At 35.7% G+C, this 27,337-nt stretch overlaps 1 protein-coding gene across 2 annotated transcripts; it reads right to left on the bottom strand.

Annotated features, from left to right (window-relative positions):
• Positions 1-543: 543 nt before the first annotated feature.
• Positions 544-27,100, bottom strand: Vps35 (Vacuolar protein sorting 35). 2 transcript variants are annotated; one of them, XM_085960918.1, is made up of 18 exons: positions 26,970-27,100; positions 26,596-26,673; positions 25,946-26,066; positions 24,677-24,870; positions 24,373-24,501; positions 21,613-21,698; positions 19,817-20,009; positions 19,385-19,513; positions 18,977-19,090; positions 17,351-17,499; positions 12,983-13,190; positions 11,882-11,991; positions 9,167-9,335; positions 8,238-8,335; positions 5,690-5,868; positions 4,328-4,464; positions 3,769-3,936; positions 544-3,246 (listed from the first exon to the last, which is right to left on the bottom strand). In XM_085960918.1, exons 2-18 carry the CDS (start codon positions 26,668-26,670, stop codon positions 3,091-3,093), a joined length of 2,415 nt encoding a protein of 804 aa, XP_085817044.1. In that variant the 5' UTR covers positions 26,671-26,673; positions 26,970-27,100; the 3' UTR covers positions 544-3,090. The 2 variants fall into 2 exon arrangements, with proteins under 2 accessions (XP_085817044.1, XP_085817043.1); XM_085960917.1 differs by lacking the exon at positions 26,970-27,100 and adding an exon at positions 26,828-26,940.
• Between the last annotated feature and the right edge of the window lie 237 nt (positions 27,101-27,337).

Raw genomic sequence — 27,337 nt, 5'->3', positions numbered from 1 at the left:
TATACATTATATTCTTTATATAATATAATTATCGTCTAATAATATACTGAGGATAAAAGATTTCCTTATTAATGAAATAACATTCTGATATAAATTTATACAGGCCGCTTGCTTTCTGAGTCTTGAATAGAACTTGTATTTTTTAAGCATAATTAAAAAACCTGATAAATTACAACTTTATTTATATGAAACTGTTTCACACTTTTTTATATTATTTATAATTTCTAGGTTATGTAACCTTTCAAAATACACAGTAAACAGTCACAGCAGTTTTCAGATATCCGATGATATGTAATAGGTATCAGTTTGTTGTAGTTAGATCTGGAAGATAACATTATCGCCAATACAGAGAACAAACGAGAGCAGTCCCCTTAATCTTATTATTTTAATAAACTGAAAAACCAACAACAGATGATTATTTAGCTTGATCTTTTTATAATATTACCTTTGGAGTAGATTCTAGTCACGCATGCAAATAATCATAGAGAATGATACATCAAATAAGAAAATCTTTTATTCTACATTTTTATTCCCTTTGGAGACCAAATCAGTACATCACGCACAATCAATTTTTTCATTTATTTATATAACACTTCATAGTATAATAATATTGATTAATATTTTAAGAAGGAAAAACTCAAAAAATAATAATTTATGGCAGTCTGTAGATAATAAGTATGGCCTTATTTGCTACCATAGGTGATCGGTACAAATCGGAGAGTAAAGAATTTTCTGGCAACACCGTTGAGAAGTACACGATGTTCATATGAATGATTTTCAACTCGGTAACCTTTTAATTACTGAATATTTGGACCGTGTAAAAAGTGACATTTATAATATACAAGAACACCTAACCATTACTTTCTTAATATTGCACATGCAAACTTTGTTTAAGACCACCACTGGGTAGCTTTAATTTGGCAAACTAGTTAACATTCACAAAAATATTATGGAAGTACAATTAGAGAAAAAAAATGCGTTTGTAACTGAATTGGAAGCAGCAGCTGCACGCTTGTTGCTTTTGGATAACTTAGTCACTATTACCATTTGTCAAACATAATAACGGCAGGCAGATGCAATACATACCATCTCTTCCATACAATAAGCACTATGCATTACTTAACAGACGTATCCAATATTTTAATGATCTTAATTTTCACAAGCGTCGTTAAAACACCACTACTTTTTCAAATATTCGCATTCTGTTCAAAGATATTTAATCTCATTGACAGTTTAGTCGATTTTATTGTTTTTACTATGGATTAAATCGTCTGTGTGGAACGAGAAAAGCAATTTCGTTGTGTTCTTATTAAGTTGACACAGCGTTGAGTCTCTGTGTGTGCGAACTGCCTAATGGAAACATCAATATGGAGATTATTCTGAATACCGTTTGATTTGAGCTAATAATGAGTATTGCTTTCATTTTTCTCTACTTTTTGTTGACAACTCTCCTGAGGATAATGATAATGGCTGACAAATGCAATGAATCTTAGCACAGACGCCATGTGAACAAAACAAAGATTGACAATTTTGAAAAATCAGGAAGGCTTAAACTACAGTATTACATAACAATTTGACAAGCTGATCCGATATATAATATTATTGATATCCAGTGGCATATAATATGACACCACAAATTTGAAGTTGGCAACATGTATAGTGTGGTTATCATAAATTTATAGATTTACATTAACAGATATTTACATACTTCTCAAAAGTGTTACCAAAAATTTTAATTTATAATTATTTCGAGTATATCCCTGTACATAATACATAGTAGGTATGTAGAATTTTATTATAATCATTAGTATAAGCGCTTGGCCACAGTGGTCAGGCGGGCAGCGGCGCGGCAGTGGTGTGTGCAACTCGAACGCACAACTCTATGTGATATGCCCAAACAAAAGACACTGTCTACGAACATTTCACACACGGTTATACATTTGAGTTGCGAACGCCGCTACCGCGCCCCGCCTGCCCGACCACTGCGTTCGAGCACTAAAAGGTGACACTATACAGAGCACCGGATTTATCATGTAGGAGACTATTACTGATTTAGTTTTATTAAAGAAGTCACAATAAAACATCAAAACAATAGCAGTTATAATAGTATGCAGTATTCACTGTAGAATGAGTTCTGTTACTACCTATGGATTTTTTTTTAAATATTCACAACACAGGTGTTACAACTTTACAAAGTTGTTTCATGAAAATATAACCAAAGATGGTAAAGAAATCTATGAACATATGAAAGTTAAGCAAAAAAAGGCCCCTGGTCAACTGATTAGGTTCGCTATAAGTGACTGCACTGTAGGTTCATTTGAAGATAACGTCACTCATTCATTATGAGATTATTTGCCAATTTCCAAGATAATGTGTCACGATGAGTAGATAAGCAGCCAATTAATAGAACACTGATATTATGAATCATTTAGTTGAAACATCCTGTAAAATCGTTTATAACTGCACATGAGTAAGTAAATAATGAATTTCACAAAATGGCAGTGGGTTAGGAAATTAGAAATGCACACTTCACTATGTTAATCCCCCCGACCATGTTCGATCCTAATAGGATCATATGGGCCTCCACAGAGTAGAGGTTTGTATTAACAGATTTTGTTTTTTTACGAGAAATGGATGTCAGCCACTTGCTCAACCTATTAGGTCCATACCCTGACAGACACAAATTGAAAAACAATATGTGTACTTGCCAGACCTAGGATTCGAACCTGGGACCCACGGCGTTATAGTCCAACGCTTAAGCCGCGTGGCCACCGTGGGTGTTAATATCGCCATAATAACAATGTTTCATTCATTCGGCATTCAAATGTCATAAGATTGCTTTTATATAGTTCAAATTCTTTGGATATAATTAATATGTAAATAGATTCTACACAACGTGGAGTTTAAAAGCTTTCTCCATTTTTACGATCATTACATTATTCTCTTCGGCAAATCCTGTATATTATCCTAAAATTGTGGAAGGTTAAGCTGACTGCGTAAACCAATATTCAAGATTATCGACTGGATGATAAAACCGGTGCTTTATAATAGTGTATCCCAGATCATGTATTGCATAGTTAGGGCAGGCGCTTATAGAACTAGTTCAGCGTAGGACACTCCGTCGGCCTCAGTGCTCTCCTCTCGGCTCCTGAGATGCTGCAATGTTCCGTTGAAGTGTTTATTGATCTGCTCCGTCTCTTCTGACTGTTCAAGGTTCGGTAACTCTTCGCGGATCTTTGATATCATCTATGGGGAATGTCATAAAGATCAATTTTAAAACAAACCTATGAAGTACATATTAAAACTGCGGAAAGACTTGACTTGAACACACAATTACAACATAATGGCTAAATTACATGAGCAGAATCGCTGATCCTGACCAATCATCTAGTCTAATCCAGAAATATCACTTTGAATCTCTCCATAGAATTGTCAGCAGTGGCAAAAGGTGGAGGTAGGCTTTTAAGATCCGCCATAAATGGTGCACACTAAACTTTGTCAGTCATACGTATTTGTTTTCATTACATTACAAATACGTATGACTAACAAAGTTTAATGTGCACTTTTTATGACAGATCTTAACAGCCTACCTCCACCCTTCGCTACTGGTTAAACGAAAAGGACCGAATTCGACAATTGAAGTCAACAAAGATTAACTGTTTAATTTAGCAGTATCAGAAACCGTCATGCCGTCAATCATGACGATGACAACGAGAAATAAGAATCTTATGAATTATTATTTATAACCGCAGAATTTGTAATATTTACCATGTTGAGCAAGGCAACGGTAACGTGAGTGTTGCCCTTCTCGTAGAAATAGATGTAGTGATTGAGAAGTTCTACGAGTAGTTGGGTTTGGATGGCGAGGTCCATACATTGCGATGCGATACGTGCGCCTTTCTTCAAACACTCCAACACTTTTTTACCATCACGCATCTGAAATGATACAAACAATGGAAAATGTAATCAGATTGATGTTAACAATAATTTATAACTATTAGAGTGTAATTTCAATCCATCGTTCCTAAGCCCTTCCCGGAATAATTTTTACATTAAATATATAATAATTAATAATCTGGTGACGCCGAATTCCTTGAATAAAACACGGAACAAACTAATCAATCATCCAGAGACTTAAAATAAAGAAACAACTGCTGACAATCTAAGACGGATTCTGCAATTTTCATTTCTGTCATTCCTTATTGTGGACCAGATAATCTGGAGCGACTGGTAGTGATCCTCAACCATGAGGGAACGATTGACAACAAGTATAAAATACGATATACATAAAATGCGACAAGATAGAAAGTATATTATTGTGAATCACCTCTTCTTTGTTGGGTCCTTTACCACTCCAGAAGAGATGTGAGCAGGCGGAGACGCCTCGGCACTGATCCGGTTTCTTCAGAAGCTTGCTGGCGTAGAGGGCACACTGCGTTCTCACCGGCTCCGCATTTTCCTCACCTAAAACAAAACAAGTCATTACATTACAGGACTGATAGGGACTGCTTTTAAGTGTTATTAGGTATTACATATTGTACCACAACTATGTGCCAAGTTCTATACATTTTAAAGAACCTTTAACATACTTCTTGACCCCGGTGGATGGAAGACAATCAAGCATCGCACATCCACAACAACGATCAAGTCCCTGGATGGTCTTTAGAGCCACTAAAGTACTCTAACATGTATTTTTCGTAGATGTGTACTATTAGTTAGTTTCAAATAGGCACATCTAACAATAGTTAAATCGCAAATCAAAGAAAAACATTACATATGTATCAGTGACGAACACTCCATACTAGGCGATTAAGAAAAGAAAATATTTCAATATACAATTAATAAAATATTTTTTAATTGGATATTGACATACTTATTTATATAATCACTTGATTATTTTGTATTCTATAAAAATAATTTAATTTGCCAACGACATCTGTCATATATGTATGAATGTACATATTACACAGATTACAAAGCAATCTACAAAGGTTTAAAAATATATACCACAGGGCACCATGTGTCTTGACATAAATAAATGTCAGATTATTTCTCAAGGAATTGTGATATTATTTCGTATGGACTTTACCATCAAGTAACCTCAAGTCAGTTTATCGAATTGTATGAAATATGGTAGGCTCCTATCACAAAGCCTAAAACCTTTGCGCATAATATTTTTGTCAAGACTGCACTTTGTTATACTGTCGCATATTAATAAATATATTGTTTTTAAAAATAAAAAGAAATTTTACGTAATGATTTTTGATTTGTATAAATGTTATGAAAAATACATAATTTAAACTCATCGCTCAATTTTATGTCGTCAGTGAGTTTTTGAAGTTTCATTGAATTAGTGTGTCACTCTCATTAGTGTGTTCATTAGTAGTAATATCGTATTAATATCGTATAGTAATATATATCGTATAGTAGTAATATCGTCGCTTGTTTATCAAGTTAAATTTATGATTTTTCTTTGACTGTCTTGCAAAATACTCGCAAACCAAGGTTTACTGTGTATTGTAAGATCACCAACTCATCGAATTTTAAAGGTCAATAATATTGAACAATTCATTCCACTAATTCACCAAGCTCACTAAGCTTTGTGGAAAACTGTGATGCCCAGTAAAGAATTGACGTCTATAATCAGTCACCAAGAGATAAATGGCACGAAATAAGTAAAATGTCTTACCGAAGCAGTTCATCTGCTCGAAGGTGGCTACGATGAGAGTGATGGCGGCCAGCTGCGCTTTCGAATCTGAAATCTCGTCTTCGTAGAGTGAGAATGCTTGAGAGAGAAACTCGTACGCAATGGGTTCGTGGTTGTCAAACTGGATACGGCCTATCGCCAGAGCTCCTTGCAGGAACAGTCTAGAAATTTATTTAGAAAATTAGTAAACTATGGCAGCTTATCTGCATTATTGGCGTCGATCACAAAATTGATATATTTTGTAATCATGTTAAAAATAAGATCTTACAGATGCCACTTTTCAATGCAAGAATGTAGAGAATATTAACTTTTCTGTGGCTACAAATTCAACCACATTAAAAATGCTGTGTGAGTGTCATCCAGTGTTATATGATAAACAAAGTTCATATGACTCACTATACATTTACAATTAAAATTTTTTGTTTTGCTTACGATATATTAATGCAATATTTCCCAAATTTACAACATGCGAGTACCTACTCCTTTCAAAGTCAGATTTGAGAATAATTTTTTAGCTTTTCTGCCGATTGAAAATTTTCTCTAGTCAGCAGACCAAAACTATAAGCCGGCTCGCACATCTAAACTCGCCTCGTCTGCCGCACAGCCATACATCAAACCTTCTAGGAACGTCGTATCAATGTTGCATATGAAGACCGCGCACATAGGCGCCTAGCAACAGTCGCGCGTAACCTCTCGAAATGTGAATATGTAGGGGATGCGGTGACCGGCAAGCTTCGACATCTATAGAAATGACTGATTCAATTTGTAGCATGTTCGACTTCGACTCACTAAATGGTTTTTTCAAACTAAAAAGTCACTTTCCACCAATGTGCAGAGCTCCATTTGCAATGTGTGTTTTGTGAATAACGATGATGTCACATTGATGTATTCGACATGTTGCAGACAAGACGAGTTCTTGGGCCCTTAATCTGGAACGTGCTCTTCGACAATCTTCTTAGAATTTCGCTTCCAACCAACTGCACTATCACCCAACTTGGTTGCTACTAAGGCCAATTATCTTACATTTTAAAAATTTGCAGCGTCTTACTGCGGGCGTGAAGATCTCTTCACATAATGTTTGCTGTCCGTATGATTAGCTTCGTTTTCTTTGTTGTATTATATACCTTAAATTCATTTTATTTTTCGTAATTTCCATGTGCTTTTCTCTTCCTGGCCCCTTTCATAAGAGTAAATTCTTTAAACTCAGTCAGAGCTCACTTTGAGCGTAGCAACCTCAGTCTTGGGTATTTTCTCCCAAGGCATTCCAAGGCAACATTGAAATAGATGCTTCACATCGCCACTGTAAGGTCCCGTGATACGCTCGATTAAGACCGAGTGTGGTGCAGGGCGGGTTTTGGTTTGGAAGGATTAACTTCAATGATGTTACAAGTTCCTACTATTAATTGTCAAGAATTTTCGACAATAGTTAACAGTTTACCATGATACGAAGAAAATGAAGACTGTGAGGATGGAATAATTGTTGAAGTCATTGAATCGAAACATCATTAGATGAAGAAGATAATGATGATGATGACCTGTGTCTGTGACTAAGAGCCAAAAAAATTATAGATGGCTTACAGCAGGGATCGGCAAACTCTTGGACCAAAGGAGCCAAATATGAGTGGCACAACGGTTAAAAAAAATTCGAGAGCCATACGTATATTTTTATAAATATGATTTATTTAAATGAATTAATTACATTTTATAATTGTTTATTTATAAACATTTAAATACATACAATTTTCACGCATTCCCTAAAAATAATGTGAACAATGACCTTCCTTGCATTTCTTTGGAGAGTTTCTGTATGTTAGGTATGTAACTTAGTAGTTTTTAATTTCAGGCGTTTCAGTCCATACATATGAAGTCTCGAATATGAGTTCGGAAAGCTATTCCATGTATTAAAAATCGTAATAAGTATCTACCTTCTGTAGATCTTTCGGAGCGCTCCACTTGTGTTGTGAAATTAATTGCATTTTTCTCTCTCCAAATCCTCAATTTTGGTGGCATTTAATTTGTCGACTTTTTTGCAATGGGCGGGGATTTAAAGCAACAACAATCATACCTTTTTCCATCAACCATCACGGAGGAAAAATTAGGCTCGCGATAATGTCATTATATAGTGTACAAATCAATGACAAAAAATAAAAATTGTGAATTTTGCAAAAGACTTTGTAAAAATTAAGAATTGAGAATTTGGCAAAGAGCCGCACGCCAATACCCAAAGAGCCGCATATGGCTCGCGAGCCGCAGTTTGCCGACCTCTGGCTTACAGCATTATTTTATGTAGGAAGGCAATGAAGGAAGCCCTACATCTGCACTGAATACTGGTGCTGATTTTGTAGAATTGCAAACATACAAAAACAAGACAGATTAAATTGTATGTAGGTACCTACTATATAGGTGAATTTATTATTCTCCTGACTATTCATTGTATAATTTTATGCGGAATTCGTTTTGGGCCAAAATGCCCTAGTCCCGGAGTTTCCCAATTAAGCGTAATCGACTGTATATATAGATGTATTATTACCTGAGAGGGAGTTCAGCCAATTCGGCCTTCATAAGTTGAGTTATCGCAGAATGGCAGAACTGGAAGATTTGTAAGCATTTCTTCTCCCACATTTCATCCTAAGAATACATAAACAACAAAACATTAATAAATAATAAACTTCTTCCACTCATAAACAATGTTCTCTGAGGTGTGTGCGTGCACATTTGTACAAATTTGTTCACACAAATACTTCCAATATCCACGTACAGAAATTTAGTAGAAAGTAGTATGCGATACCAAAATTTTGGTTTGCCTAAATAGACTAAACAATGATTTATTACACCCACCAACATTTTATTAACCCAACCAAATATTGCACATTCTTCACAGAATGAATGTCATCACATAATTCTATTATTATTATTTTCACACTTTTGGTTTGAAGATACATAAAAATACACCATCCCTTTTCGCCGCTACTAATTTGACAAGTGCGTTTGTCTATGCAAAAAAATTTACTGCTCAGATGAGCCATCCCCGCACACAATATAAAAATTAGATGATACATTTCTCACAAGCTTATGTTTAAAATATAGAATTCAGTATCTCAGAGATTATAAATCCAAGACTCGGTGTGGAGAGAAAGAGGCTGTTTTAGATATAATATGAAGACCCGAGGCACTGATAGACTTAAAGTCTCTCTTACAAAAAAAAAATTGTGCAATAAACCACTGTTGAGTTATTAATCGTTATGTTGCCAGGAGTTAAAAAAATGTTTAATTAATTTTTGTACTTTGACGAAGTGACCATCTGTTTTGTGAAATACTACCATTGTGGAAAGGTGTGATCAGCACAGTAAAATATCACCTTTATAATGTGGTTAAGTTGCTAACAGGTTATTAAACACCCTATTCACTAGTAAATGGATACAATGATTAGATGGGTAAAAAAAAACAAGTTAAACTGACCTGATCTGCGAGTTGCTTATAGGTGTAGGCCAAGCGATACGCTTGGAAGATGATAGGTGGCAGTGTGTGAGGCAATCTGCGTGGTCCGCCAGACGCCACAAGTTTCCGAGCGCCGTGCAGGATCAGGTATTGCTGATCGGGTGAGTCCGACTTGAAGTGATGAATCAGTCTGCATAATAAATACACATTAACCCAATGCTATATTGCCTACGTAAAAAGACCAACAACTGCAACTTAAGTGTGACGGTTTGAAGAACTAATAGCTCGCAATACACAGGCAATACTCACATTACGACACTAGCGTCAAGGTCACGACTCAAGTTATAATAGACTGTCTATAGAATTATATCGGACTTTTTAAAATCATTTTCATATACAGAATTCTGGGTTCATGACAATTCACCACTAAAGACGATTGATGCATGTATTTCTAAAAACCAATGAGTCCACATACGGTCAAAATCTAACAAAAAAATGGATAAACATTTTTTATACGATTTCGTATAACATATTGTAATGATCTCCATATTTCAAAGCCTCCCAAAAGTATACGGAAAAAAATGTTTAAAACTGGATGACTTCAAGTAACGGATAATTTAATACACATAACCAATACCCATATGTCCAACTTTATTTATCTCATATTAATGACAATTCAGGAATCATTTGCTAATAAAAAATGGATATACTGATCATTGAGTCAGAGTATGGACCTAATAGGTTGTGCAAGTAGCCAACATGCATTTCTTGTAAAAAATCAAAAATCTGTTAATACAAACCTCCACCTTGTCGGGGACCATATGATCTTATTAGGATCGGACATGATCAAAAAAAAAATAATGGTAAAATCAATTCATGCTTGAAATACAAAAATATTGTTCACTACAAATCGTCACTGTTCTGGCAGAAGACACTAATTCGAAAAAATGACATATTGAGTTAGTACCAAAATCTTCCTTATTTCAAACTTTAACGTCTGGAAACATTCTTAATAAATAAACAGTCTTTATTTTAAAGTCATCCCTTTTATGATTACTTAATAAACTCACATGATAGACCATGATTTCAAACTTTTTAACAACTTCAAAGACAAACTACTCAAAACTAGTATTCTCCAGTTGGTGTGTTCTGCCAGAACAGAGACGAAATATTGAATTGTGAAAAAAAACTGTGAGTGGTTTTTGGAAATAGATACTTTCTCAATTAAACTAATTTGAGAATTTTTATCATTTCCTCGTTTACATTATGGTTACTGATACCAGATGAAAGTCTCCCACAGGAGACTACCTCAAAGGGCGGACCGAACCATCAACTTTCCCAGAACACCACAGCCTACGTCCACTCTTCGCGGTGATCGCAACCCTCGGCCGAGCGAAGCCCGCCTCAACCGGAAATTCAAATTCATCAGAATCCCGCCAAAACAGACGCGGCCTACCGATAGCGCCGCCACCGGCCAATTTGTCGGTAAAGCAGGGAGGTTCGCGACCGAGAGCGGGATGACGCCGAATCTGACGGCTGAACACGCGCGAAAAGCTTCTTCTTCGATTGGCCGCCGGACAGCGAGCGTCGTCTCTGCTCGCCTCGGACGCGAAGCCAAGATACATATCCCGCCAAAAGGACCGCGTTGGCAGACTTCTCATTGTCAAGCATCTCCAGGAAATAAAGGACCACATCGGCAGCACGCCAAGCCACAAGCCCCGATCCTATCTCCCATCGGACAGCGAGCATCGCCTCGGATGCCAAGCATCAGCAGCTAGGACGCAAAGAAGCCACGTTTGCAGCCCGCCAATTACCGACCGACCGCCATGACAATAACATGTAACGACAAATAAACCAGCCTTGACCAATTACCCCGTGCGTTTCTGTCCCCCACCCCCGCTTTGACCTTGACGTTATCACGGCCTGCCATCTCCGCTTCAGAGCGCGCAGAAGGCCGGTGATATTACTACATTATTCAGGAATGTATAAAAAGCAAAATCCACTTGATCAACTGATTCAATTCTTCTGCTTTATGAGTCGTAGCAGCTTACAAATACTAAGCTTCGAGAACATGTTTGTGGTGGATACTACTATGACTTTGTCAAAATGATGATAAGAGACAGGGGACCATGCAATCTCATAAGATATTTACAAATAAACTATTTCTTTTATTCAATGAATATTTCACAAGAATTCAAAATGTAACATTCTTCATATTGAAGATATAAAATTTGAAAACACCTCAGGGGGTCTATTCCATACACAAGGCCGCTAACGTGATAAAGTGATAGTATTTATTACATACAGTATGTATTGAGGTATTATAATTGTTACAATAAGTAATCTGTCAAAACTGTCTCTCTCGCTCTCGCTCTAAATTTTATCACAGCCAAGAGACGCACTGTTAAAATATAGCACTTATTGCAACAATACCAACCGACTTATTGTAATTGTTACAATAAGTGCTAATAATTCCATACAAACCTACCCTAGTTAGCAGTAAATACTATCACTTTATCACTTTAGCGGCCTTGCGTATTCAATAGACCCGCATCTGTATCAAAATAAATAAAATAAATAGTTTATTAAATTATTAGCAAGTGCAAGTACGTCATATCTAAAATTTGGAGCAATCCAGACTTCGATGATTAATTAGGGCAAAATTAACATAATCTGATAAGCATTTTCTGTAATAACTACTAGTTAATTTCGTATGAATGTAATCTTGACGCTAACCTTGCAAGGAGATCCTGTTCTTCCGCAAAATCCTCAGCGTCTTGTGTATTGGTTGGCTGATCAGGCTGATCAGATATTAAAGAAGACAGCATTCCTAACACAGACGTCACCTAAAAATGTTATGAATGTTAGGATTATATTATATTAGGATGACCTTCATACTCCAATGAGTAAGGCACTGGCTTCTCATAGAGGGGGGGCTCTGAGTTTGATTCCTAATGATACCTATGTGATTCTCTAAATCCTGGTTGTTTTTGTAATTGCTTCAAAACTCTACCATTTCACTACTATATAATAATTTAATTGGGCCCCGTGGCGTAAAAAGAAAAAAAAAGACAGCACGACAAATGGCAGCACATAAAATTAGTTGAGTTATTTTCTTAAATATCAACAGTGCTTACTGTCCGACAACAAGAAATCGGCGATAACAGGAAGTCGCTGTAGTCGCATATAGAAGATTTCTCAGTGACGTACCTGTCATGGTGGCAATGCATGCTAGAGGCGTATTTAAATAATGTATCGGCTCTCTTTTTAGATACGACTCTTTTCCTTCTTCATAATAAACCAAAGGATTACTAATAATAATTCTAACATCACTCCCGATCGTTTTAGACATATTTTTATTATAAAAAGCGTCAAATTACGTAAATTGATAGATCCATACACCACGGGAGCGTAAAATGTAATGATAAATTTGAAGGCGTTCCTCATTTTAAAACGGAAGTGCGATTAGCTGTACTGGAGGGGATTGTTAGTTCACAGTAATTTAACATGATAAACACTCCAATTATGATAATCTCGAGTTCAAATCCCAGGTTTGGAAAATAAACATGTTGTTTACCCTAATAAACCTAAAACAGCTAAGAAAACACTTTGTGGGATGGCCAAGATCCACATCGGATTGTAGAGTGAATGCAAAAAAATCCACTAAAAAAACAAAAAGCTGCATCCAGCTATTTCCAGCTTTATCCAACTACAACAGAAGATAATCTGTATATACATATATGTAGTTTTTAAATGAAGTACTCATCTCATCTTCGTTATTACGTTAATCTGTATAACAAATCGTAATATTACTAAATATATGGAAATGAACTACACCTGTTCTTGTGTGGTGATAAGCGTGCCGTTTTCCAGAACGCTTGTGACGAGATAAACGGCCATAGCTTTTCTTCCAGCGTAATCTAAGTAGTCCAAAAGCGGGGCATAATTTGTCAGCTGAATTACAGTCAGTATGTCCTTGTAATGATCCACCGGCAGCTTCAGTAGGCGAGTTAATTCCTTCCAAACATTCGTGTTATAGTCCACCCTTGGAGAGAAAAATATACCAAGTCAGAAATCTACCACACTGCGATAAAATTGAGTTTGGAAAAGGGAATAATTTTATGATGGCAATTTTTCATTATTTTTAGCATGGTTAAATTATTGTCGCCAACAATGGCCGAGCGGCTTAAGAGTCAGCTTATAATGTCGTGGATCCCAGGTTCGAATCGTGGGTCTGGCAAAATACACATACTGTTTTTCAATTTGTGTTTGGAGTCAAGAGTATGGACCTAATAGGTTGAATAAGTGGCTAACATCCATTTCTAGTAAAAACAAAAACTGTCAATACAACCTCCACTCTGTCCATACACTGACTTGAATGCATACATAAATTGAAAAACAATATGTGTACTTGCCAGATCCATGATTCGAACCTGGGTCCCACGACACTATAGGCCGACACTTAAGGTGACGCATCAGTGAAACGCCAAATAATTTTCAACTGTACGGGCGACGAAATTTTGGACTCGCTGCCATTCACTGAGAGAATATTGACCCAGGAACACGTCACTTTGCTGCGTGATGGCGATGGGTCAATTAATTCTAAAATCGTGTAAAGATGACTAAAAACGTTACACATTTACTTTAAAAAGAAAACATGTCAATGAATATATTATTATTGTTACTAATAGAACAATAAACAGAACATAAAATGGACGTATGTTGGATTTATATGACAATTAATATTTCGTTTGACAGGCGTCATTTTCACCCGCCACCCGCAATCCGCGCATCGCCTAGCGACGATCTTTTTAGACCGTGCCTCAACTAATGCATGGCCTTAAGCCGCGCGGCCATCATGGGAGAGTCAATTCAATGTCTAGCTTTATGTTAATATTGTGTCATTGTGTCACGATTATGATGAACGATTTTTTCTCATTGCTTATCACTTGAAAAAGATTATATTATATATCGTCACTGTTCTGGCAGAAGACACTAATTCGAAAAAATGACATATTGAGTTAGTTATACCAAAATGTTCCTTATTTCAAACTTACCGTCTGGAAAAACACACTAATTTTTATAAAATATACATTTACCTAAAAACAGTTTTCTGCAAACGCACTAAATGAAAAATTACGAAATGTTGCCTGGAAATAACAACTAATTGAGTTAGTGTTTTCTGCCAGGACCATTTTTGCTTTTCACGTTATACTGGCAAGCGACTTAGTGTCTATATTCTCTACAATTCTACAACAATATTATGATCTGAGAGATTGACAGAGCCTGATTAGCAATTATAAATATTGCTTTTAATCATCATAGTCCTTTTATTTATACATTTATTATTTTATAATCAAAATCGACAACAAGCCACTGATGTATAAAATACATTAAAAAGATTATTTACATGTAGTCCAGGTGCGTTACCTAACAAACCGTATACATAATCATAGAGACATACTTTTGTGATTTGTCTACTTGAAATGATAGTATACACGAAAGGTTATGGTACCAGGTCGGGAAGTGGTCGTGACTCCCAATCCTCACCTCCGTAACTTGGTACTTGATGAGAATCCCGTGCGTACATCGGATTCGTCGGAATCATATAAAGTTTGTTTTGCAATTTGTCTACCTGAGACGATAGTACATATACACGAAAAGATATAGCACCATGCCAAGGAGTCGACGTGGCTCTCACTCCTCACATCCTCGATGGGCACCGCGAACGCACCTCTGATTCACCTGCACAATATGATATACCTACACGGTCTATTTTGTAATTCGTCTACCTAAGACGATAGCAAGTAATACACGAAAAGTCACGGTAGCAGCATCGGAAGTAGTCGTGAATCCAACTCCTCACTACTTAACTTGGAACTACAATTACACTGTGTGAGCATCTTAGTTTCGTATGTATATGAGAGATGCAGTATGACTTTGTATATTATTTAACGCTGGCCATTGTCAAGAATATAGGCATGGTGCCATTGTATCCAGCCAGTGTATTGGTTACTTTGGTGTTAGCATCATTCTTCTTCTTCATAGTAGGAACCTCATGGCCGAAGGTCTTGACTCATATGGGCTCCACCCCTCTGTACACCCAACTTCGTGTTCAAATTAACTACGAATTTAATATGTGCTTCTACTAACAAAGCTCACGTGACTCTTCTAACATGAAAGACGCAATTGTTTCATTTGTGATATATCTACCCGAGGCAATAGGAAACCAGGAAAGTCATGTTTCCAGTCGTAAAAGTGGTCATGCCTTTCACGAATCACCACGTAACTTGACTACATGCACATGGTTGATTTTCTATTAAGCCACTGCTGAAACACTTTTTCGTAATAATTATGAGAGATGCAATTTATTTTATGATTCGTCTGCAAGAGCCATATGCACAGTGACGTCCCGTAGGGGTAGGCAGTTACCCGAAGAGCGGACAATCGAGGAGAATCATTAGGTATATATAGAAATAGCTACCTAAACTTAGTTATAACGGAAATATCTTTCCCTAAAAAAAATCAGCTCACTAGTTGGAAACAAAGTGTATTCATAATTACTAAAAAGGTTTAATAGGACTGTAATTTTTTGCCGGGTTCGCGATGTCTCGCGATGCCTAGTTTACTTCCGTTGTCCTTGGACGTCACGTCCTTGCGCACATGCGCAGATTAGCGAATTGCATTTGAATTATAGGTAGGTACCTACATACTTACATACCCTAATTTAAAAAAAAATCAAATATTTTTGCCAGTCATTCGCGAGCTTTGGAAGTTGTTACGTGTATTTTAAAATGTATCTGAAACCGTGGACTCACAATATTTTCTATTGAAGTAGACATGTATTTAGTGGTATAGGTATTGTTAGTAATGTATCCATACAACACATTTCTTAGATATTGGTGTCAGGAAAGGATGATAAAAAATACGGTAGGTATAAAAAAAATGAGGCGGCATTTCGGCACTGCTTAGGGGCGGCATTTTGTCTTGGAACGTCACTGCATATGCAGTAACTCAATTGATATTTTCTGGGACAACAAGGTGTCTGTAGGTGGATGTATTTTCGATGAAATTGTTCGCCAAGTGAAGCTGGGCTGAAAAACTTTTGACCGTCTGAATAATGTCTTCAAAAATGACCCGTGCCTTAAGCGCAAAATGTTAAACCAGTGTGTGCTTCCCGTAATTACAAGTGCGTGTGAAACATGGACCCTAAGTAAAGGAAAGACCCAGAAACTTATAGTAGCACAGCGTGGTATAGAGAGGTGCATGCTGGGCATAACGCGAAATGACCAAAAAGCGGAATGATTGTATAAGAGAACAGACAAGGGTTTGCGATGTAATAGTGTTCTCTAAAAACCACAAATGGAAATGGGATGGATACATAGCTCGAAAAAGGGACAACCGATGGACAAATGTAGTCATCCAGTGGTACCCAAGAGGTACAAAACGTCCACAAAATAGACCTAGAGGCCGCTGGATCGATGAAATGGAAAATGGTACTGCGGAAGTACGTGGCAACGTAACGCACAGGACAGAGAGAAGTGGAATCAGCTTGGAGAGGGCTTCATCCAGCAGTGTATTAATTCAGACTGATGATGATGACTCTAACAATGCTACTTTTCCACCAATGATAGTTACTCTGAAATTCCCTTAATTAATATGTCTTCTGCAAGTCACTATTTACACATGTACCTACTTATAATCTCTACGCTCTATAAGAATATACTATTGCAGTATGTGTCTATCTCATTTTTTTTATAAAAATACCTAGATAATTTTACGTAAGTACTAAAATTTTTCCCTAAAACTATGACAATGGCTTGAGAATATTCTGCATTTTTCTCCTGGCAGAAAACACTAAATAACACTTAGTGTAATCAGTACCGCTTAAAAAGACAAAATGTGTTCTGGCAAAAAACACTAATTCGTTTTTTTCTAAACAAATAAGAAAATAAACATAAAAAAAGAAAATTTTACTTTTTTTTAAACTTTAACATTCTTAATAAATAAACAGTCTTTATTTTAAAGTTATCATTTTTACGATTACTTAATAAACTCACATGATAGACCATTTCAAACATTTTAAAAACTTCAAAGTCAAATTACTCGAAACTAGTATTCTCGAATTAGTGTTTTCTGCCAGAACAGAGACGATATATAATTATATAATATAATACTATATTTTGATGATGATTGTATTCTCACTTTGATATTTGAAGTTTATCGAATATGGCAGCGGTGTTCTGGAGAACCTTGTCAATGTAGTCGACCCGAGACGGATAGCACTTGTGCGCCAGGCCCAGCAGGGCCACCTGCAGCGATACTGTGTCTTCTGGCGGCATATCTTGGCGGTTCTATCAAGTAAAATTTAAACCAAAATTAAATATTTTCCATATTATATAATCATATTGCGAGAGCAAGACAAAAAAATTTTACATAAGAAGAGAAAATCTCATTACAAGTTAGTTCATGCAACAGCCTCGGGTTTAACTTAGTGCATGGCTAAAACCCCTCCGGGAAAAGCATACAGTTTGTAAGACTCCTGAATGTGCTCACTACACTCTCAAAGTGGGTACTCTTTCAAGACCCGCTTACGCATCATATGTATGAGAATACTCGGAATGCCGACACCGGATTCGGTTTTTCGTAACTGAGCACATAGACACTTAATGGCGGCGACATAAACCTCTATCGCTACCTAATGTCACATCACATGTTATGATCACATCCCATAGTTTTACCTTTATATATGATAGCTTTTAATACGTACAAAATTAGCTTGTGGTAACGAAGTGGTAAAGAGAGAAAGTAAGTAAATGGTAGTGTGTATAAAGGCTTTCGAGGACACAACACAAGCCTAGGTTTAGACTCTCCTGAGAAATCCACAGCACGTGATTGAGCTTCATGATGAGAAGATATTATGTAGTATGGTATCTTATTGCAAAAAAAGCCATAACATAAACGTTCTTAAGGCTATACCTCAGTTGAGGCATGGTCTAAAAAGATTGTTGCTAGGCGATGCGCGGATTTTGCAATTGACGCGTGCCGAATGAAATATAATTTGTCATATAAATCCAACATGCGTCTATTTAATGTTCTGTTTATTGTTCTATTAGTAACAATAATAATATATTCATTGACATGTTTTTTTTTTTCAAGTAAATGGGTAATGTTTTTTAGTCATCTTTACACGATTTAAGAATTAATACCCCCGTCGCCATCACAAAACAAATTGACGTGTTCACAGCTCGATGTTCGCTCTCCGATTTCCAGCGAGTCCAAAATTTCGTCGCACCTATAGTTGAAAATTATTTGCCGTTTCACTGAAGTACCGTCTTAACATTATATTATAGATCTACAATTTCATTCATTGTAGAAAGATGCATGGTGACCACATACTCCACTTAGATAAGAAAGAAGATATTTCCAAAGATGGATGGTGTCACAATTATTATGTATTAAAGGAATAATATCCCCCTACCAATTCCCAAAACAATTCTACAATAACAGACTTAGGACCCTATGCATAGCCCATAACAAGTGAAAGGTGTCAAATGAAAATGTCTTGTAAACAGAAATCATATTAATATAGTTTTGAATGCCATTTCCTCGTTTCCGTGAAGGCAAAATTATATTGAGTACCATTTATTTAAACAAACATGAAAGACTGACAATATTAAAAATGTCTTATTTTTTGTATGCAACTGACATAGCGTTCCAACACATGCAATTCAAATAGTATTGTCCAAATGGTAGCGATACTGTATCTCTGGTGCGTGCAAGTATTAAAAATAGTAGTAACTAATAGTATAAATTTACTATTTTATTTACCTGTGTAATGGAAGCAACTTGGTCAGAGAATACGTCAAACAGTTGAACTTCTGATGTGTTCGTTGCTGCGCCATCTTCTTCGGTTACTGTTAGACTAATGCTGCCATCATTCCGCTGGAAAAACAAAAAAATACAACATACATACGAAGACTTACAATGTCAATAAAGTAATATGTATGCTACAAAGAGCCGCAGTTTGATTGATGAAGATTATGACATCATATTGATGCAATGAGCTTAAACTATAAAGTTCCAATCATTGAATCGCTTTGATTACAGGAGCAGACTCATCGACTCCCACTGACTGCCAGGCCCAGTTGAAAAGAAGTATGTTGAATAGTAAGTGAAATAGACACGACGGTTGCGTCGCCAAGAATGACTACACAATTTGTCTGTTGGCTTAATTACCTGGCTGTAAGCGGCCAGTCTGTCAATGAGCGCTATGATAATATTCTTGACATTGACACCGGGCTGCAACTCGGCACAGGATTTCAAGAATGGCTGCAGAGTCGCCAAGTGAAACTCATCTGGGAAGACCTGAAACAAACGATTTAACTCACTGAATGTACAATAAATTATCAAATCTTTTCTTACTCATGCTTATATGACAAGTATAATATTTTACAGGAAACTTCTATGAAGTTTCATATGTTATCATAATATTATTACATGTTACATTATTACATTATTTTTACATTATTATTACATTATATACAATTGAATGAAAAGAAGATTCATTTATAATTAAATTAGTAAGAAATATACATAATTTAATTATTTGAAGTTTAACATTTGTATTATTAATATTTCGCTAGACATTTTAATAAAGGATAAGCTTACTTGAATGATACACTCCATAAGGTATTCCTGAGCAATGGCGTCACGACAGGAGACCGCCTGCTCCAAAATTCCAGGAAGGACGAACCTCTTATACTGTGGCAGACCAGCGCTCTCCAACTGTGACAGGCGAACCAGGTTTGTTCCTACTAGAATCCGAAGCTCTTCCCTTTCACGTTCGCGCCTCTCTTTATCCCTGGAGACATAATTATTATATAAGAAATTAACTCCATCGAAATAAATGTTGAAATCATTGAGATATCATATAGGATTATAGTTAATCTCACATAGATATTAGGCATTCGTAGTATTTGACATTTCATCGGCAATCGGGCTAACTATCTGAATGAAGCGATGTCCTGCTATTGTACATATTTGGAATATGATCAGATAATATTAATTTAGTTATTATCTAGTGAATTTAGTACAGTTTTACATCGTCGCAGACGGACACTGTGTACTTCAAGTGGCTGGTGATCGATTATCGACTCAGACACTTATTTTTTCTGCTTAGTTGATGCTTCTACTTTTTACCACTAGATGCCTCTATAGTCCAGCCAACAGCTATCTAACTTAAGCCAAAATTGACAATAAAAAAAATCGATGTGTGTACTTATACGCGCGTTAGAAGTTATACTTCTTTGGCGTAACAAAACAAAAACAAAACTTGTGATAAACTAGATTCTTTGACTAGCTCTTAATTATCTTGTTAAATTACACACTCAAGAAAAAGGACCGCTTATTGGAACGCCGTTAGTTTATTTCTATACAATTTAACTTATATTACTAAATTATATAATGGTTTCTCGTTGTTTTTATTTTTAATATACCAACTGTCACTCTGACATTTAATCGTTTGTTTACGTAAGGAATTGTAAATGGCTGACGATAATAAAATTCGCTGCCTAGGCAACGGAACAATTCTAAACTATAATATTATACTGTATAATCGTCACGATTGCAGTATCATACTGTGGTGTAAAGGTAGTGCGTTCGGCTGATAACCGAACAATCAGTGGTTCGAATCCAATCGAGTGTGTTTTTTTTCGTGTGATAAAATAAATTATAAATGTTACATGTCACACGCCAAAAATACACTGATCTGATTTCCCAAACGCCAAAAGAAGTATAACTTCAAAAATATACGATTTTGTTGCATAAGGGTGGCATCCAGTAGTGACAGTGAAATCGATTAATATAAACAATATTAATTTTTTAAATCATCATAATTGGCATTACTGGTCGCATCAAGGAAATGTCTCCACCACATTTGTCTGCAGTAAGCACCCTCCAATGCCTAAGCCCCACGGATGATATGTCTTTTGCTTCACTTCTCTATCAGTGTAGATTTCCAGATCCTTCTATATTGAAGACCAGCCTTTTGGATGCTTGCGTCTCTTGAATCCTTAAAACATTGTCTACCCAAAGGAATCATCCTACTTTATCTGAGATATACATTTACCATACAGTTCATGTCATATTTTGTATAATATATACAGTAAAACCTCGTTAATTCGAATTTGATGGGACAGAAAATCGAAAAAAAAATCGAATTACAAATTTTAAAATGTATCGCAAAAAACAGTAAAGTTTGAAAAAAAAATTTATCTTTGTTTCAATTTTGTGATATTTTTCAAAATTGATGTAAGTAAATAGATTTTTTAAAATTTCCGCGAAAATTTCGATTGAAGGCGAATTTTGAATTAACCATATTCGTATTAACGGGGTTTTACAGTATATCATTTAGCTCTGCACATTCATCAAAATAAACTATTATTTCTTAAAATAGTTGAATGTACCTGGAATGTCCTTGGTGTTGCATTCTAACCCAAAGTTTGTTCATTTCTGCAAAGTTCATCAAGACAAAGTCTATCGCATCTTTTATCTGAAACAATAGTATACACCGAATAGGTAATTGTATCAAAAAAATCAAATTATGATGCCAAAATTACGGCAACGTTTCTTGAACGGATTGAAATGGTTTGTTGAATATTCCGCTAATATTAAAAATTAATTCATTTATCATCGCCACATAAAACAGACTTTGCCAGCTGATATTTTATTCCAATACGTCTTTGTAGACTATGGTTACAAGGAGAACTATAGTTAATCGACTGCCATCCTCAGTTTCAGTAAGCCCGGTCGCACATTGAAAATCGTCTCGGCTGGGACCAAAACTGAAAAACCAAAATCAAAACTGGGTGCAATGTTGCAACTTTCTTCCGTGCGCATATGCAAGCCATGCCGGGACAGTGACGCCACGCGGCTAGCCAAAACAAATGAAAAAGCAGCTCCTGCACATGTGCCGATGCGACATTTTTTACGCACAAATGTATCATGGTATGGACTAGGCATAAGTGATAATCGTAAATTACAAATCATTAACGACACACACATCAATGATCGATTTTTTTTAAATATTCAGACCGATGATGCCATAATCACATCAAGTGTCGTTTTACAAATCAAATAAGTCTAAAAACAATATAATACTTATTTTAAAGATAGTGGCAACAGCTTGTCTGGAATTAGTGATTACGAATGAATCACTCGTGGAAACAACACAATTAAAGGCCTACCAGTGGAGAAAGATAAATCCAAGAGACCACCTGAACACTTTGGTTTGACTACCTTGTGTATACCACGCACATTACACATAAAATTTAATTCAGAATAACCATTTGTCCACCATTGAAATAGTTATTACCTACACATTATCAATAATAAATGTTATAATTGATTGACAAATAGGCGGGTACAGATTATCTACATTATCATCAATATTTATCACCTAATGATAGGAATTTATTTACAAAGCAGTTGATTATCATGTGATAAAAATAGAAGGGATTTCTTAACCCAAAAATAACTAGTGTTGCCATAGAAATGTAAAAAAGAAAAAGTTGCTATAGTTTCACAATTAAAGCGCACAGATTCGATGTAGGTACTATCTGGGTCACGATCACCGACAGTGTTTAGATCGAGCCTGTTGTCTAGCTCAGCAATCTTCCCAATCTTTCCTGTTGCCTGCCTGAATTATCGAACCATACTTATAATGTGGTAAATTCATACACGCTAAATACTCCCTGTGGTCCGTGTCAAATCGTAATACATATTATTATAATGAAAAACAGATTCCTAATAATCGCAATGATTAAAGAAACTTACTGATGTCAGAATAAATTAACTTGTCTGAAGATATTTGAATGCGTTTCAAGGTTTCGTGATCGCAAAATTCAATTGTGCTATGTTTTTCTACCTACAGACATCCTAGTATTACACAACTGCTTTAGCGGAATACTGTCGTACTGAGGTTTTGGACGATTTGGTGTCATCTACTGAAAGTTGTCCACTGGATACCGAGAAGATGAATGAAATACGCAAAGAAATACACGTACATTACGATTTGAATGACCAAGTGGACAAGCAAGTCTAATATAAAGTATTTGCCTATAATATAGTTGTCGCAGAGACTCACATCGATGATCCACTCAAATCTTATCGTCCAGTCAGTGGTGCTGAATCGTTCCGATTCCTTGTCTTGCGCTTAATTATTATGTTTTAATCATCCATATAGGATAGGCTTTTAGATAAATTCGCATAGATTTGACACATATATAGTGGTGCCATTATGCTAATGTATCGGTGAGATTTGTAATCCGATGTATTCTTTGGTAGGAATAATCATTTCAACCAAACAGGCCAAGTTAAATTTTAAATAGAGTTGAAAACAGCAACTAAGGACATGGATAAATTTATTTTGAAAATGTAACTAATCGATTTTACCAGGGGGGGTGTAAATTGTAGATACTACATTTCACCATAGCACAGTTCGGCGTGAGCTTTCTTATCAGAAAGAGATGACCGTATACCATCTTCTTCTTCTTCTTTCTTTCGACCATGTCCGATCCTAATAGGATCACATTTTATTTTTACGAGAAATGGATGTCAGCTACTTGCTCAACCTATTAGGTCCATACTCTGACTCATACACAAATTGATAAAATACCATACACAGACAATAATATTCCAATTTTATTAGATTCAATACGAACATTACTTTGATATTGATTGGTTTCAAATATCTGATAATAACGCTATCATTATTCGATTTGATATTTTACCTAACCTAACCTAAGCTAACAAATAATCCAGTATATCGGCTATTATCAAAATTTGTTTGCTGCTAGCTTCCTGTATAACGACAAGTTAAAGAATAAAGATGACCAGGTGATAAATTCCGTTTTTAAAAACTCCAAGCCTCCCATAAGAAATCTCGCTCGACCCCCTGCCATTTTTATTAAGGTAGCCTGAAGTCATTAGGTTACAATAATACGACAGTCATGGCCGTTCATTGGTCGGCCAGTTGGTATTAGGCGGTATGTAACCAATGAGGCGTTGGCCCATTGGTATTGAGCGGTTTGCAGCCAATGATGTTTTACATCGCTAAGATACATATAAGTCAAAACTGAAATTGAGTTATGTGTGATTTATTCTTGCATGGGTGCCTCCATCAGCGCAATGAAAAATAGTGAGTGCCAATTGAATGTAAAGTTTACCGTTCCCTCTGCTTCATTTTCAGGAGCCTGGACGTCGGGCAAGACATTTCTGGTACACTGCAGAAGGTAATTTCTCAAGAAAAGTCCTCGCAGAGGATGCTGAACACCTCTGCACATCTCCACAAGATCCTACAAAGAAATGATCATGATATTTAGATTTATTAAACACATTATAAAATCCATAGAAACCAATTGAAAACCACTATCTAACTTCAATACTAGGAAGTATCTTACATTGTTGAAAAGCCAAAGGCTGCTGAAGAAATATCAAACAATAAATAATTTTACAACATCATATACTAACTTTTAACAGATCTCGTTTGAGACTAGCATTCGTCTTAATGTAGACAAGTCCAACAGTGATGAGCAGATAGAGTCGAGGAACGATATTGCCAGCGTGCTGGACAAGCTCATAGAGGTCAGCCACTTTGCGGCCTTTCTGAAATTCCTCCAGCAAATATAGTTCAAGATGGCGGAGTTCATCTGTTATCGCCATATCTGATTATGTTAACGAGTTAAGGAAAAATACCAACTCTATTGTTGCACTAAGTAACATGCCCCATTCTTTGGGTACTACTATTGCAGGACGTCAGGAATTTTTTCCAGCTATGATCTCCTCATACCAGAATGAAGAGAAAAATTAGCTATCTTTGATAGAAAAATATTGTGTAAAATCTATGTACCCAAACTAGCTATCAAAGTTCATAGCACTATAATAAAGATGAATAATTATGAACTGGACAACACAGTTGAAGAGCAAACAAATAATAAATCCTGTGAGTTGTAAAGACTGTGATGAGCAGATGATGGCCAGTGGCGAACACTCAACACTAAGTAATTATCTAATATCTACTTTGAGTTGTAAAAATAATTTCAGCCTGAGTATTTTCTAAGCATAAAATGTATCTACAAAGAAATTACATACAATAAATAGTACAATTTGTTTTTTTTATTATTTCATTTGGCTACTACAACAAGCCACGAGATCCAATGACAGTAGTGTGGTAGTGACACATCAGCACTTAGTAGCAGTGAAACAATCACAGAAAAACTCAGGCTTTGAGAAAATCACACAGATGTATTGTGACCTCGACAGGAATTGAACCAGGAGTCCCCGGAAGCCAGTGTCTTACGCATTTGACTAAGAGGACTGCTTGATTATTCAATCCATAAGTAATACTATTAAAATATGAGAAACTAATGACACCATTAAATATTATGTAATTATTGGAACTGCAATTGTAACTAATATTTGTATGAAAATAGGTGATTAGCGCCACACTTAAACACATTTCAGAAAAAAGAAGGAAGAGCAGAATAACATAATAATAATTATTAGAACAAATTACCATGTGCTACTCGGCGTTACTATATATTGCAGGTATAATAAATACAGATTAATAGAGACACATTCATTCAATACACATTGAGCAATATATAAATGTATATTGTTAATCTTTTCTTTTGTTATAATCATTGACCCTCTCCAACGGGCAGTTTTTAGGCTACCATACTCTTATTGCTGTGGAAAAATACAGATAGTTTTTTTTATATATAAAAATTAAAAGGATACACAATTCGTAATAGCTCTTAGGTGACAGCATTGACGTTCTCAGCTCTCCTAACATAGTCGAAGCGTGTTTCAATCCGTCCGTCAACTTTGATTTGTCCAGACATCTCTTCATTTGAAGTGCCTAAATCGGAAAATCAGCTATTACGGGTTGTTCATAAATGTCATGACACCATTTTCGGTACTCTTTGACCCCCCTTTCGTCACACTGTGATAAAATCTTTTACCCCCCCCTATCTAAATTATGTTACATTTTGTAACTACACACCATTAAAATGATCGATTTACGACACGTATTTTGTTCACATTTAGAACTGTATCATACTGTATGAGTACCAAAGTTTGTATTTGAATATATGTAATCGTGGGCGCATGCAGCGCTGTGACGTAGAAGACTTGATATAGAATTTTATATTAGACTGTCTCAACAAATGCTGCACTTGCTTCTTTCGTCGTGTTTAGTTTTTGTGAAATAAAATTGTATAATAATTTTTAACTGTAACATAATAGAAATTGGTGTAACATAGGGTTACTATGATTTCTACATTTTAAAAATGTGTACCTACTATACTCAGGTACCTATTCGTTAAAATACCTTTAGAACAAGATGTCAAATGGCTGATGTTTTAACATTATGATGAAGAATATTATACCTGGACTTTAACGACGCTAAGAGATTCATCCAAAAGCTTCTCCTGCTCCTCCATCGGTGAAGATTGGTTAGTCATTGGCTGCAAATAAGAAACCCCAAAAAGGTACGTTAATCAGTCATCAGACATAGCTATTGTTCAATATTCAAACCTTAAACAATAACTATATCAAGAATATGTAAATTATCCTAGAAAATATGAAAAATTCTGCATTAAATAATGAAAACAAACTGACTAGTGGCCAGTTGCGGAAAATCGTAACCATTTTTTAGTATACTTTCGCAGAAGATCACTTGTACAAAAGACGTCGGCCTCGGTATTTACAAACCTCGCTGAATGAGTTTTTAATGCCTCACTGTAATTTCGTTGATTATTACCTAATTGCTGTGTCAACAAATTTGACTGCGACAATAATTCTCAGCTGATATGTATTTTTTTCACTATCAAAGTGAAATTGAATATCGCTTCCTGACACTTTTGACAAGTTGATTACTAAACTTAAAATGTCTATGGTGTTGGTATTGTGGTTGTGACGTTTATACAGCAAATAATAAAATTTGTTGGGTTGGGCAAAGTAACAAAGTACCCGAGAAAATTAAACAATATCATTATAATTAAAGAGTATTATAAAATTATTTAAACTCTATTATGAAATAATATTTTTTTTTATATACAGATATAAAAAAATATTATAGATAAACTGGATGTAGTTAAGCTGAAACGTCCAACCCACAAATTAATAATT

The sequence above is a fragment of the Rhyacophila brunnea genome, unplaced genomic scaffold (assembly GCF_057557595.1).
Source record: "Rhyacophila brunnea isolate RB1 unplaced genomic scaffold, BYU_Rbru_1.0 scaffold_12, whole genome shotgun sequence".
Lineage (NCBI taxonomy): Eukaryota > Metazoa > Arthropoda > Insecta > Trichoptera > Rhyacophilidae > Rhyacophila > Rhyacophila brunnea.
This window is presented reverse-complemented; position numbering and strand designations above follow the sequence as displayed.

Excerpts from the sequence above, each read along its gene's own strand:
- Vps35 (XM_085960917.1), bottom strand. The coding sequence starts at position 26,857 with ATGGTTACGATTTTCCGCAACTGGCCACTA. Across the intron at positions 20,010-21,612 it reads CAACACCAAGGACATTCCAG|GGATAAAGAGAGGCGCGAAC; the intron begins GTACATTCAACT and ends TTATGTCTCCAG. Across the intron at positions 13,191-17,350 it reads GATAAACTTCAAATATCAAA|GGTGGACTATAACACGAATG; the intron begins GTGAGAATACAA and ends TTTCTCTCCAAG.